This window comes from Thermobia domestica, chromosome 13 (assembly GCF_964235325.1).
Source record: "Thermobia domestica chromosome 13, izTheDome1.hap1.1, whole genome shotgun sequence".
Lineage (NCBI taxonomy): Eukaryota > Metazoa > Arthropoda > Insecta > Zygentoma > Lepismatidae > Thermobia > Thermobia domestica.
This window is the reverse complement of record NC_137466.1, coordinates 99,578,418-99,593,698: the sequence shown is the minus strand read 5'-3', so window position 1 is coordinate 99,593,698 and position 15,281 is coordinate 99,578,418. Positions and strand designations below refer to the sequence as shown.

At 36.9% G+C, this 15,281-nt stretch overlaps 1 protein-coding gene across 1 annotated transcript in view; it reads right to left on the bottom strand.

Annotated features, from left to right (window-relative positions):
* Nucleotides 1–2,280: 2,280 nt before the first annotated feature.
* LOC145669251 (venom protease-like) overlaps nucleotides 2,281–15,281 on the bottom strand; it is a 63,412-nt gene continuing 50,411 nt past the window's right edge. Inside the window, exons 5-6 of the mRNA XM_081737572.1 lie at nucleotides 11,229–11,392; nucleotides 2,281–2,620 (exon numbers count right to left, since the gene is read on the bottom strand). Of these exons, the coding sequence (XP_081593698.1) occupies nucleotides 2,405–2,620; nucleotides 11,229–11,392 (380 nt within the window). The 3' untranslated portion in view covers nucleotides 2,281–2,404. The remainder of the gene's footprint in view (nucleotides 2,621–11,228; nucleotides 11,393–15,281) is intronic.

Genomic DNA, 15,281 nt, shown 5'->3' with positions numbered 1-15,281 from the left:
TTTCAGTGCTGCATTTGGAAATCTGCAATGGATCTTCCTCCACCTGAGCTAAATCCATTAGAGTTGAATTGACTTTGAGTTTAGTGTTCCTTTCAGCAGCGAGACTATGTGAGACGTGGATCTACTGATTAACGTGAAATTCGAACATGAGCTCCCGCCGTGAATCGAATCCGTTGTGTCCAACACCAAAGGCGCGTACGCTAATCGCTTAGCCACGAAGGAGCTCCATAGAATATGGTTGGTTTCGAGATGACAAGAAAATTATTACAGCCAATGATGCTTCAAGATAATAGAACTATAGCCTCAGATAGTTTTCTACAAATGCTACGATTCAGTTGTTTGCAACAACTTAAGTGTTCGGTTACATGATGTGGGCATTTCGCAATCAAAATTAAGTTGCAGATTGTTTGTGGATGCAATTGTGTTTATGTTTGTGTGAATAGATTCGCAAAAACTACGCGAATCCAATGACGAAAAAAAAATATTATTGCATTGTAAATTCATGAACATATGCATTTCTTGTGAAAATGCTAAAAAAGCATGTAATATGAAATAAATTACATATTATTCATGTGGTCGAAATATGCACAAGTATGTAGCAATAAAGTTGAAAACTGTGTAACGGGTGTATGTAGTACGCATGTAGTGTAAAAGTTCGAATTTATGTAACGGTGTATGCAGTGTAATGGTAGAGAGTTCATCAAATTGGTTCGGAAGATATAACTTTACGTTGAAAATAAGAGAAACGTTTGACAGTCATACTGAGTTCGTGCAACTAGATAGAATGACATTTTTCATTTCGCTTTATTTACTTTGGTTATGCGACTAAAATAGACATATCACTTATGTAGTTCTTACGTGTTAGCAAAACGTCTAGTAAATAAGTCTTTCACTGAAAAAAAGAAAAGAATTTTAGGAATTATAAAAAAAGAATGCATCAAAAGTGCAAATTTGGCCAGTACTTAGTTTTTGGATTAGGGCCACAAAATTTTTAAAATGCCTCTAAATCGACTTTTCGTATTTGCTACGGAACAAGTACATCATACTGAGTTAAGTGATAATTTGAGTTTGGCTACACTATGTAGTTCTCCAGATATAAGGCGTACAAGAAAATTTTTGATTGAAATATATTGGATCTTGGATCATGGGCCACAAAATATTTAAACGGCCCCTAAATCGATTTTTCGTATTTTCTATAGAATATACGCATCATACTGAGTTAAGTGATAGTTTGGGTTTGGCTACACTGTATGTAGTTCTCCAGATATAAGGCGTACAATAAATTTTTGGCTGAAATAGGCTATATTGTTAGTTTTTGGATCAGGGGCCACATATTTTTTAACAGCCCCTAAATCGACTTTCCGTATTTTCTACGGAATAAGCGCATCATACTGAGTTAAGTGATAGTTTGGGTTTGGCTATGCTGCATGTAGTTCTGCAGATATAAGGCGTACAAGAATAATTTTGATTGAAATATATTGGATCTTTTGATACAAAAAATTGTCAAGTTATCATTTTTCTTACCATCAATAACAGTTATATTTTCATATACGCAAATAAAAAAAACGTCAAATTAAAACAAATTTAATATCTTTGAATTCTTATTTCAAACGTTTTACAATTATTTTAGCTAGTTTTGCAATATATAATTGAATAGCTGCTCGAAAAACAAATATTTTAAATTCAACTATTTTTCTCTTTACTAAGTTTGAGTGACAACAGATGATTATAATATTTTATCTTGTTCTACATAATTTAGTGTTTGAATGATAAAGATTGGGTGGGCTAGTTGCCTAGGGGACACAAGCATTTAAAACCAAGACTACGCTTAACCTCTAGTCGTTATATTGGTTGACCGCCATTTCGGATTGGCCAAGGCTGACGAGGTGACACTCATCGGGTTCTTACTTAGGGTGCTCCCACGAGTAAGAAAATGTGAAAATAAATAGATAAAATAAAAACTGCGCAGACCTCAATAGAAGTTTCATCTAAACTTAGGCCTAATTTCACTTTCTCTGCTACCGGACTATATGTATAAAGAGTAAAGAGAGTGTATGAATTCAAAGAAAGAGTTGTGGAAAATAAGGAGAATTTATGACTCAAAATCAGAATCAAGTTACCTTATTTCATTTCATTACCTGTAAAAAATAAGGAACATCCTGTCTATTTGTATACAAACTCTAATATTCCATCAATGTCAGAAAACACAGATGTATTTCGTATTCAATCAAGTGAAATAATATATGCATCAATATTAACAAACCATGGAGATAGATTTAAAACAATTTATTTATTTTTAAGTATTTTACAATTAAGTTGCAAAATTCCGTGGTTTAAAGTTTAAGTTAACTATTTTCATTAAATACTTAAATAAAATACAAAATGGTAACACTTATTGAATATGTCAGGGCCACACGATAGTTTCAATCCAGTCAAGAAATTTTGATACTTTGACGAAAATGGCTGGCACACTTGTAGCACATACATTTACTCCACCAGATAACACTCCAACCACTGTGAAACGTTGACACATGCTTACATCAATATTTCTAACAAAATTACTGGGTATTTCATCCATTTTCATATTTTCGACGTACATTAAAGGTCCTCCTGAATCGCCCTAAAAATAAACAAATATAATTGTCTCATTATTTACAATAGCAAAAATATAATAATGAAGAACTTAATGATAAGATACGAGGTTTGTGATAGGATTCTTAGAGAATTTATAGCGTATTCAGGTGTTAAAAATGACTATTTTTTTATATAAATACCATGTGTTAATAAAATGGGATTTTTTTAATTTTGGGGGGCATTTTTCTGTAATAATGTTAATAACACTTATTACTTTGAGTGTCGAGTGTCAAATAAAGCGACAAACAGATGCTGTTTAAAGTGAAATGAACCGGATGAATGAAGCTTAATCTGTTTTAGCTGTCAAGGTAACACTGTTGTTTAGAGCCGGCTCTAGGAAATTTGCCGCCCCATGCAATGACATCATTTGTCCCCCTCCATATTTCCAGAAAGAACAAACATTAAAATCCACGATTTTAACTCATCATGAACAACGAAGGGGAGGGAAAGCCCACTCGCACTCAAAAAGGCCTAGCAAATACAATGTTGTTGTGTCAATTTTCCCTTTTAAATATTAATCTATTATGTTAGTGAAAGATAAAGCAAACACACCTGCAGAGGGAAGATGGTAATCCTTTTTATATAATTCAATATCAAGCTTCAATCTCAATATATCAGTTTGCAATTCCAGTGCAACTAGCTCTTTTATCTTTATTTTTTTTTTTATTTTCTGTCTACATCTGTTTAATAATATATATATTAAAAAAAACTTGTTTCCACCATCAATGATAAGAAACTTGTGTGTGATAAAGACAAGACTAGTTTTCATACCAAAACTGTGATAATTAACTAAATGGAACAGGTGTTCGCTACTATTCGAGAATTGAATTCCTCTATTTGACAAAAATCAAGCAATTCATGCTGGGATTTGTTTTACCATTTGCTTTAGCATCGTCCATGTGACATTGAACTAATTTGGCCTAAACATGACTTATGAGCGCAGTATTCAAATAAAATATCACATTAGTAAATTTAACTACCATAATCATGAAGTCTGTTTCCAATGACAGATTTTGCCTCCCCTCAAAAGTTACCTCCGTGCAAATGTACGTGTTGCACATATAGTAGAGCCGGCCCTGCTGCTGTTCCTTCTAGACAAGAATAGTGGAATTATTTTAAACTTTTTTTTTTTTGGTCTGAACATGCAATCTGGGTACGACTGAAGAACAATCTTGAAGCTATAGTAAGTACCGGGGCCCATTTAAAGGGGGTGTATTCCCAGGCCCCGAGCTTCAGGGGGCTCTTGTGTAATTGGAAATTTTACATTGTTTCCCCACACATTCCGTTCTAATCGACTTTCAAAGATTTAGTACGTTATATACATACATACTAATAAAAGTATTTACAGGAATTTTCAATTCAATTCATTCTAATTTCGTTTGCTTTCTTCGAACTTATTTTCAGGTTAAGATTAAATTAGTTTTTTTTCGCAGTTTTATAAAAAAAAAAGACAGGGAAAAAAAGAGTCCTTATTCTTCGTAGTATGCTGTGATATAGCTTATTTGGAGGTAAGGCCGATGAAACAATAGTGGAATTTGTTGTATTCGTGACCTAAACCAAATTAAAACAATCGATTAGTCTTAAAATCACTCAGTGATACTAGATGGTCTAGTTTTAACTTTTTAAACAACAATGAAGATCCTTGTGGAAATAAGCAAGAATGAAGGAGAGCGCACCGATACTCGATGAGATACGAAATCTCTTCACAGAAAAATGATGAACTGCATTTCATGGCTGTTTTGTGGCACAGAAGATTTAATGAAACCAGTAAGTACTTGCAAGATCCTGGCTCGGATATTGTAATAACAGATCTTTGATGAAAAGTCTGGAAACTTTCGTATCCTCACTAGGAGACAAATTTGATACAGTTGAAGAAGTGTTTCAGATATATATTTTCTACACACTTCTTGTCGAAACCAAGAGAAGAGTTGCAGCATATGTTCTATTTTCCACTTTATTCCAAAATCAGGCACGGAAATACTTCATGAAGAAGGTGTCCAACAATTCATTGCAGTTTACAAGGAGGATGTGGAAAATGAAAATATAAAAAATGAAATCACTCATTTCTCTAGCTATATGATGAAAACCAGTGAAGCCATATCTAGCATCTTGGTGCTAAATCTGGCATAATTCACACGCATTTAGCATCTAGCATCTTGACTTTGGCATCTTGGCCAAATCTAGCATAATTTCATTCTTCGCTCTGGAGAACGGAAAAAGAACTAAAATTTAGATGGTTCAACGACCGTCGGGAATTATCCTTTTAAGTTGATAGCGACCGCTGTTGTATTGTTAAATCACAGCCCGCTGGAACCACCCGTTCTCCTCTCGCTCTCTCTAGAGGAACGAGCGGGCGGTGGTTGAATTCGCAGAAATGTTCAAAAATACTCAAAACGTTATATTTGACAATGTCTATTGCAACAAATGTTGTTTAATGACAATAAAGCATATCTTATCTTATCTTATCTTATCTTATCTTATCTTATCTTATCTTATCTTATCTTATCTTATCTTATCTTATCTTATCTTATCTTATCTTATCTTTAAAACTTGAGACGGGAGGGGGGATGAGCGTCAGGATAGGGCTACTAATATCCCACTAAGAGAAATGTTTCAGCTTGTATATACTTTTTAAAATGTTATCCATGAATAAATTCGCCCTTTCTCCCCTTCCCTCTTTCCAATACTGAGAACCGATTCTTTTGCTGTAGAAAGATGTTTGGAGAAAATTGAACATTTGTGTTTTAAACTTTGTTCGAAGTGGTGCCTTGGATTCGTAGTGATTCGCGAGTGTGTTGTTTCATATAAATATGAAGCGATCGGAAGCTGGAACTCCTGAGAAGAAAAAGAAGTTGCGCGGGGAGTCGAGTTCAAAACCAAATAATTATACACAGAAATATAAAGTGACGTGGGAAAGTGAGCCAGTGTTCATGGGGTGGTTGCGGGCTATTAAAGATTGTCCAACAAAAGCATACAGTTTTGTTTGCAAACAAGAAATGCATGCTAAAAGAAGTGTACTTGAGAAACACAGTGAAACTGAAAGACATAAAAATAAAGCTCGGTGTTCGAAAGCTCAGCGCACATTGTTTGACTTCGCGTCGAAAGTTAATGATGTTGACATGTAAAGAGGGCAGAAATTGTGGGCTGCGTGTTTAGCGGAACATAATATCTCTATGAACATAGGTAAACATCTTGTAGAAGTAGCTGCTCGTGCTTATAGTGACTCAAAAATTGCCCAATCCGTGACTCTTGGGAAAACAAAGGCGACGGGAATAATAAAAAATGTAATAGGGAAATGTCACTTCGAAGATACTGCTGAAGAACTCAAAAGAAAGAAGTTTAGTGTTATTATTGACGAATCGACAGATATCGGTTCCGTCAAATCATTAGCAATTTGTGTTCGATATTTTGATGAGGGTTCAATGTCAATAATAACTAAATTTTGGAAACTCGTACAGGTCTTCAGCAGCATAGAGACTGAAGTTTCAATTCAGGGGGCAACGGCGGAGCGTCTTTATGATGCTATGATCCAAACATTTAACGACGCAAAATTGCCCTTGGAAAACATCATAGGGTTTGCAAGTGATGGGTGTAATGTAATGTTTGGATCTCAAAATTCGGTAGCCACTCGCCTGAGAAGAGAGTTGCCGGGTGTAGTTACAAATAAGTGCATTTGTCATTCACTTCACTTATGTGCAAGCGAAGCATGCAAACAACTACCCCAAGAATGCGAAGAGCTTGCTCGCAGCATTTATGCTTATTTCAACCATAGCAGCAAACGGCAAGCTCAATTACGTGAATATCAGGATTTTTTTTAACACAAACCCCCATAAAATTTTACGTCCGTCTCAAACTCGCTGGTTGTCTCTGCTGCAAGTAGTTGAACGTATTCTAGAACAATGGCAGGCATTAACTGCATTTTTTACGATGGAGTCTTTTGAAAATATAGATAAAGCACATCAAATTCTTCTTCAGCTGAAAGACCCCGTTACAAAATTGTATTTTCAGTTTTTGGCCTACATTTTGCCCAAATTTGTCACTGCGAACAAATTATTCCAAAGTGACAAAGTAGTTATTAACGCATTAGACTCTCGACTGAGGGATCTATATAGCGAGTTGATGCGAATCTATATGGATAATTCAAAATTACAACGTGTAGGACTCACAAATGTAAATCCCGAAGACAAAAGTTTGTTCTCTCCATTGGAGTGCATGTATTTGGGAATTGAAATAAATAACAGCTTGGGAAACGTAGTAAAAGATAGGAACGCCATTATAAAGTTCAGGCAGACATGCAGAGAATTTTTAATCCTTGCATGCAACCAAATAAAAAAGAGATATTGTTTTGGGGACACAGTACTTCAAAAATTGAGTTGGCTAACACCCAGCATAGCTGTACAAAGAAGTACTGCAAGACCAGAATCAATTGCTGGATTAATATCTAGCCTTCCTCGCATCATAAGTAATCCACAAACGATCCAAAAAGTGGATGATTTGTGGAGGAAGTTGCCCGATAATGAACTGGCAAAAGAATGGAGTAGCTTAGAAGTGGACAAATTCTGGGCAAATGTTCGGAACTTTACAGATTTATTAGAGGAACAAGTGTTCTTGGAACTAGGAGAATTCGCCTTAAATGCGCTAGTTTTCCCTCATTCTAGTGCAGCATGTGAGCGAGTTTTTTCTAAAATCAACTTAGTGAAAACAAAGACGAGAAACAAGCTTGTATCGGGCACAATAAACGGAATTCTTTTAGCTTCTGAACGTGTTCAGCTTACAGGCTGTAACAAGTTTGAGCCGTCCCCAAAAATGCTAAAAGCAATGACAAGTACAAATATGTATGACAGATCTGGGGGCGCATCAAATAATACAGACAGGGAAGACGGTGATGAAGTTTTGTTTGAAGGTTAATAGTGCTTGATGGATCTACAACTTGTAAATAGTCTTGAAGTGTTCATATTTGCGTGTGTGTTTATGTGTTTTTTTCTGAATATCTATATACACTTGTGACTTATAATTGTTGTATGAATATCCACTGGATTAAGCGAAAATAGAAAACGGATTGGATGGCTGCCATATTTACATCATCTTGGTAAGTCATTATTTTTTAATATGTACTAATATTAAATGAGATTACAGTTTAGTGTTCCTTTCAGGAAAAACTAAAAGACGTCGACCCACAGCTCCTACCGGGAATCAAACGCGGGTCTCCCGTGACAAAAACGCGTACGGCACATAGCCACGGGGAGCTCAATATTTAGTAATATATACAGTAAATTGTAAAATTGCATTTGTATAACTCTAATATAATCTTTACAATGTTAAGCTTCAGCACGTTGAAAGTCCATCTCTTGTGTTTGTCTCGTTTTAAACTGCGGAATAATAGCGTTAATATATTTACTAATTTATTTCATTATCATCCGTGACAGTGTCATATTAGTCCTTTTGTACATCAACACAGTTAATACACTTCATTAGAATAATGAAAATAAGTAACTATGAGGCGGGCCTGTAAAATTAGTTCGGAAAGATATTTTGAAAATCTAGCATAATTTACAGAAATCTAGCATAATTCAGATCTGTGTTTGGCATCTTCGCGAGTCTCGAGTGTGGCAACCCTGATGAAAACGCAGCTTGAAGCACAATATAAGACTGCACAAGGTGTATATAGACATATGTATAACAATGATTTGCAATCAGTTTTTCCAAGTATGTTTAGTGCTGCATCTAACACGCCTGTATCTAACATTCCTATTTCTAGTTATGAGGCTGAAATCGCATTCCCAAAATTGTCACTCATCAAAAACCCACTACGAACTGCATTAAGGGAAGATAAACTGAATCGTTAGAACATCACATAACTAGGGAACTGGACTGTTCTGAAACAATTTCAAAATTTGCTGCACTGAAAGCGAGGAAGAGACAATTCAGTCTATGAAAGTAGGCTTATTTCAACACACTTCTTCCTAAACTGAATGCAAGTGTTCCTATCATTTAGTATATGTGGTTTAACATGTAATTAGTGGTTCCAGATATATTTTTTCCCGAAAAGACATTTATTCATGGAAGTGGAAGTGAAATACCAGCAACTATGCTAGAGTTACTTTTAATGTGTATGTAATTAAAATGAACAAACCAAGGAAGTTGAGTTATTCTCAATAGAAACAATAATGTGACCTGTCTCCTATGGTGGTTACGATCTTGGTACTAGCACATGTTTCGGTTTCCAGATCTCAAATATTTATCTTTCAGCCTGATTCTATGTATGAATCCGAAATTTCAAATCTAGATAAGGGACACGAAAATTCATAGTTTGTTCTCGGTGCTTATATTGTGATTTACTAAATAATTATTAAATCTAATTGTAAGGTATACATTTGATATTTAGAGCAGACTGAGCAAGATAAATATACGTAAAAACAAGTCAATACTTGTCTTAACTGTTTGTTTTCTTAACTGTCAATGAAATAGGTGTATTGAGGAATTTTAAACATTCGAGTTTTGTATTCCGGTTTCAAATATAAATATGTGTGTATTTCATCTCGGTCCTGCAACCGGATGGACCTAGATTCGACATTCGAATTCTTATCCGGGTCAAATCAGATTATTTTTTAGTAAGGCAAGCATTTGATCTTTAGTGTAGAATGAAGGAGACAAACAGACTTGTCAATATTCGTCTTAATTTTCTGTTTTCTTCTTCCCTGTCAGGACTTCGTGAAATTACTTTCGACGAATTTTAGATATTCAAGTTTATCACAATTTGGGTGGGATGTGGGTTTGGATAAGAATCAAGATCTGAGATCCGGATTTCGGATCCAGATCCGAGATCCGTTATCCGGATCCAAAGGATCCGGATCTGGCCATCCCTACTTTTGACCCCACAGAAAAAAAAAACATGAGACCTTTTTCCGTGAGGTCATTTGTCTACGAAATACCTGTACTGTCTGAAGAAGAGCTAGTTACTGCCAGCCATAGCGTCAAGAAGGTACCACACATGTTAACATCTGCTGGAGACTGAGTCGCCTTTGCAATGCCTGTACTGACGTCGGAGGACATCGTTTTAGGCAGCTTCTCTAAAGGTGGGTATAAAGCTATTTCTTGCATATATAGTGCTGTCCTCATTTCATTACTGTTTTTATTGTTTTATTGTTATACAATCAAGCGCACTTGACACAATGACCCCCACCTGGCCTCAAGATCGACTTCTCATTAACGCATTTCGTCAAGATTTACATTTTGCATACTTTAGATAAATCATTACGCCCGAACATGTCCGGGAATCTCATGCCTTCTGCATAATCGTTTGCCCACTTACCTGACATAACTGACATATGCACTTTGTTAGCCTATGTACGACATCTATGTGTGCGATTATAGACTGCCAGATCCACGATTCCTCGTGATAGAAATCAAAACGTGTTACATTTTCGTTTTTTCACCGTTTTAGGGCTTGCCCTAGGTACTGGTAAGTTTCTTACTGCTGTGGTTGTCTTATAGTCTTATGACATTTCTCAGTACCGATACCACTACAAATAATGTCTTGACCTACTTTGGCTTTGAACCAGGGGCATGATTTAGGGGGGCAGGAGGGGGCAATTGCTCCCCCCCAAGAGTTTGAGGAATACATATACTTTAATCAATTGTCTACTAATATACTAGTACAAAACGTGAAAGTCTTATGTCGGTGGTGCTCTTGCCCCCCTCAAGCGAAATCTGAAATGACGTCCCTGCTTTGAACCTCTTGTAATCCCTAGGAATCGAACCCGTGATCCCTTAATGCAACGCAGCGTGTGATATTCTATTCGTTGTGGCCAATGTGTGTATCCCTAAACACTTTAGGGATGTGTGGTATGTGTGATAGAAGCTTCTGAAGTTCTCTTTCAATCCTACCTTCTTCAGAATTCCCGCCAACAATTCAAAATTTGCCCAGCCGGAAGCCTTTTCATAATCAATAAACATAACGTATGTCTTCTTTCCTTTTTCTATAAACATTTCACTAAGCAACTGAAAATCGATTTTTTTGAAAGGTAATGCTTGTTGTTAGTGAGTAACCAGAGTATAAGCGTGCCTAATGTTTTGTTGAAAAGGAATCCCAAATCTCTGCACATAAATATGAATTAGGACAATGCTAACTTTTTTTTTAAGTCTTATTACATAAATATTCGAAGGAAAAGAAGGAAAGTACTTCATAAGACAGCATATTTCAAATTCATGTTTTGATTAGTAGTACATCATATATACACACTGCTGCTTGTGAAAATTGCAACACTAAGAAGAAGCGACTGCATGAGTTCACACGATCCGTACGGCAGGCTTACAGTACTTCTTTAATAATCACTATAAGGAGGGTGACGTCAGAAAGGTTGGGAAACGCTGTGTTAGAGTTTGCACGTGTCTATATTCCATGAACTTTACACCTTATAATAATGGATTATCGCTGTTGTGTACAATTTGGTAGTGGAATTAGCTACATCTTAACGTTTATTTACTTAATTTGATATTATGTAAAATATAATTACAATACCATCCAATCATATCCATGTGAATTCTTTCGGTTTATTAGACCAAATTAGTAAATAATTCTGTGAAATACTTACTTCGCATACACCCATTCTTTCATTAGGATTACCAGCACACACCAAAGTGTCATCGATTCCATTTGGAGTTCTTCCTTGATTATTTTTATATAGTCTATTGCATTTATCCATCGGTACATAATTCAGGTAAGCTCTTTGCAGTTTACTACTCCCACGGTCATCGGCTGTGTAACAAACCAATTTAATTTAAGAAATATTACAAAAAGTCAGTTCAATCATAAAAATACTTACTTTTATGTTTGCCTTTACTTTTCTGTATAGTTTTGTTATTATGTATTTTCACCTTCGATGAGAGTGGTCCCGGATTCGATTCCCAGTACGGACACTCGGTCGAAAAGGTGTAATTTTTTTTCCAAATCAACTATCCTGAGTATACACTAAGCAAATGCCAAAATAGTACTAATATAAAATGACCTACGCCGCTCTCTTGCTTCGCCACTTCCCCAGGGTAATTACTGAAAGACGTCATTACTTATAGATGACGGGCTCAGGTGGCCAAAGATGCATAAAGCCAGAAATAAAAGTATTAATTCATAATCATATATTTTGAGATAGTTTTACAAGAAAACATTCTTACGTAACTATCCGGGAACTGCGCATATGTTTAGATAGAAGGGATTTAGAGGAAAATACAGTCAAAATCTGTTGGACAGAAAGCAAAGGATTGCAAGCATTGGAGAGACAGCAAAGGATTGAAGGCCTCTTAACCTGTGATCGGAATATAGATCAGAGAGGCAGAAAAGAGAAGGGGACAGGTCCCATAGGATCGCGGCAGGAAAGAAAAGTATATGAGCGATGCACAAATGTATCTCTGCATATCCGCTTTTCTCCTTCTGATTATCTCTTTGCTGATCTGTCTCATGATCTCCGTGTCTCTCCGCCAGATCATTTCGATTCTTTCTTTCCTCACTCTCTCCCTCACCTGCCTGAAAAGATATTCCTTTATGTATGAATGATTGTAGTTGTCTCTCGCTCCCGTTTAAACCCAAGAATACTATTGCTACGCAGTGGTGCTATTCTAATTTTTTAACAACAAGTTCTCTCTCTCTCTCTCTCTCTACACAAGCAAACACACACACACACACACACACACACACACATATATATATATATATATATATATATATATATATATATATATATATATATATATATATATATATATATATATATATATATACGAGGCGTATTCCAGAAGTAAGGGCCGTCGACGTATAGTAAAATAGGGATACTAGACTGGAACACAATTTCAAGCATACAACGCCAATGACAGACTATTGACGAAGCCACTCAGTGGTTGTCTTGAGTCAGTAGGAGTTTGGCAGTCGTGGAAGGCAGATCGCAATGGCCGCGAGAATTGCTCCTTCCTCTAGTTGTGAAGTGTGCGGTGTGCTATGGTTTTTGTTTGCAAAAGGAACTTCTGCTGCTGATATCCATCGGGTATTGAGCTTAGTGTATAAGCCTACAGTAATAAGTACAGGAAAGGTTCGCAAATATAGTCGCGAGTTTCAAAATGGTGGCACCAACGTGCTTGATTAACCCGGAGTGGTAGGCCTAGTGTTCAGACGGATGACCTCGTAGAGCAAGTGAACCAAAAACTGCGAAGTGATCGGTAATTGACGATCAGTGCCCTGGCTCATGACTTTTCCCACATTGGATGAACCACCAACTACAGAATTTTCACAGAAACGCTTGGATATCACAAGTTGAGTGCAAGGTGGATGCCGAAAATGCTAATGGACCAGCAATAAAGATCAACGAATGTGCATGTGCCGGACAGTTTTTGGATCGCTATCGACAACACAGAGATCGCTATCGACGACAGATTCGTCTTCCCACATTGTGACGAGCGACGAGACGTGGATCTCATACACCAACGCCGAATCCGAACAACAGTCCATGCAGTAGCGCCATTGAGGTTCCCCCAAACCAACAAGGTTTCAGCAATCGGCGCACTCGAGTCGCAAACTGAAGGCTATCGTCTTTTGGGACGACAAGGGAGACCTGTTGGTTAATTTCTTGGAACGTGGGACAACAGTTATGCTGACGTGTACTGCGGAACGCTCACCAAAGTGCGACGTGCGATTCAAAATTGACGCCGCGGGAAACTGTCGTCCGGAATAATCCTCGTTCATCTCAATACGCGTCCTCATACCGTTGCCGTCGTCGAGAAACAGATTCAAGATTTTCGTTAGCACCTGTTTGATCACCCTCCATACAGTCCCGACCTTGCCCCAACGATTACTTTCTATTGTTTCATTTGAAACGGTGGCTTGCTAGACAACGGTTTGAAAACGACGAGAATCTCAGGACTGCCGTTGCCAATTGATTCCAATTCCAGGCGACAAACTTCTATTCAAAGGGTTTACGGAAGATGATGCAGCGTTATGAAGAGTATTTGGAACGGCATGGTGATTATGTGGAAAAGTGAAGTAGCTCCGTCCGCAGGCACCTATTTCTGGCAATAAAACCCGTTCCACACGAGCATTTTTTTTTTTAAATTATCAAACGGACTTTTGGAATACGCCTCGTATATATATATATATATATATATATATATATATATATATATATATATATATATATATATATGGTGTCCCACCAGGAATGGACCATGTTTTGAGGAATGACAGTATGGGGTCATGACAAGCAATCGTTTCGTACATATTGCCTCAAAGACACATATCTCCGGAACTGATGGAGCTATCGGAATCATACAAAAACAAATAGGTAGCACACGTAATAAGCATTATATATGTATCACATTCATTACACTCACAAGTCCCAGTATTCCGGACGAAATTCCGGAATTCGTATTCAAATTTCTGTCTGTCCATTAAATTGAAATAATTCAAAGGTGCTTGCTTTCACAACAATGCAAGCGAGCGGGAAAATAGGTGTTTTCACAAATTTGTTTGGCTTCTTTCTTTCACTCTTGGCTAGGTCTTGCGTGTATCTGTGTGTGTTTTTATGTCTGGGTATAACAAACGGTTCTGCGAACTCGAAATAGTTTAACAACCGGTTCTCGCGAACAGGCTGAATAGCACCACTTACTCCCACGTCGTTTCGAGTACTAACTCCACTCACTCTCCGTCACCTCCTAAAGTGCGTACGATGCTGAGTCTTGAACAGTGCGTGTACCAGTTAGTTTAACTTAAGAGTCATCGGGTGAACATCATAGTGTGTTTCCAGCGCCGGCAAATGAGTTGAATGAAAAGCAAATGTATTGGTTACAAAGAAAGAGTGGTAGTAAATATTCATGCACTATGACAATTTTCCGCTGTCAATTTTTTGTAAAATGTATGAGGTAACTTGTATACACGACTCCAAAAGTGCATTACCACCTGCAATTCTCGTTTTCCTGCAATAGCAGGCAACCCAAAAAGCTCGGCGGTTGGGTTGGTTCCGAATTCGAAAGGCGCTGGACCAAACCTCAATTTTGTAATAAATATATCAGTGTGGCAGACTGCAAATAAGGGAATAAAACAAATTGTTAAAAATGACAATAATATTATCATGACGGAGATGGATGACATCAAAAGTTACAAAATGATCTTACTTAAGCAGTTCAAAAAAGATGAATGGCAAAAGACACATATCAGAGGAAAACATTTCTCTCCTCACCTCCCAAAAAAAGAATCTCATAAAAAAAGAAAAAGTTACATAAAGTTACGTAAGTTTTAATATAAAAGCCCCACTCTATATTGTGAAAGTTGACACCCGAAAGGCAAGAACAACTGAACCGAAGTCAATAAAATTGTGCACAGATACTGTAGACGTAAAAGGAGGGAATACGAGTTTCGTATTTTCCTGGAAAAAACGGTTGGGTGGGGCACGGACCCCTCCAAACCTTTTATCACGAAATATCAAAACTGCAAGTAACAGTATGTCAGAAGTGTGTAAAAGACATGAATAATTGCAACGGAACATTTTGTATTGAAAATACGCACAAACTAAAGGAATACGGCCTTTTTAAATTTTCTGCGGAAAAACGGATTTAGGGGCAAAAGCTCCCACCCAAAATTTTGAAACTTGATGTCCGAAAGGCAAGAA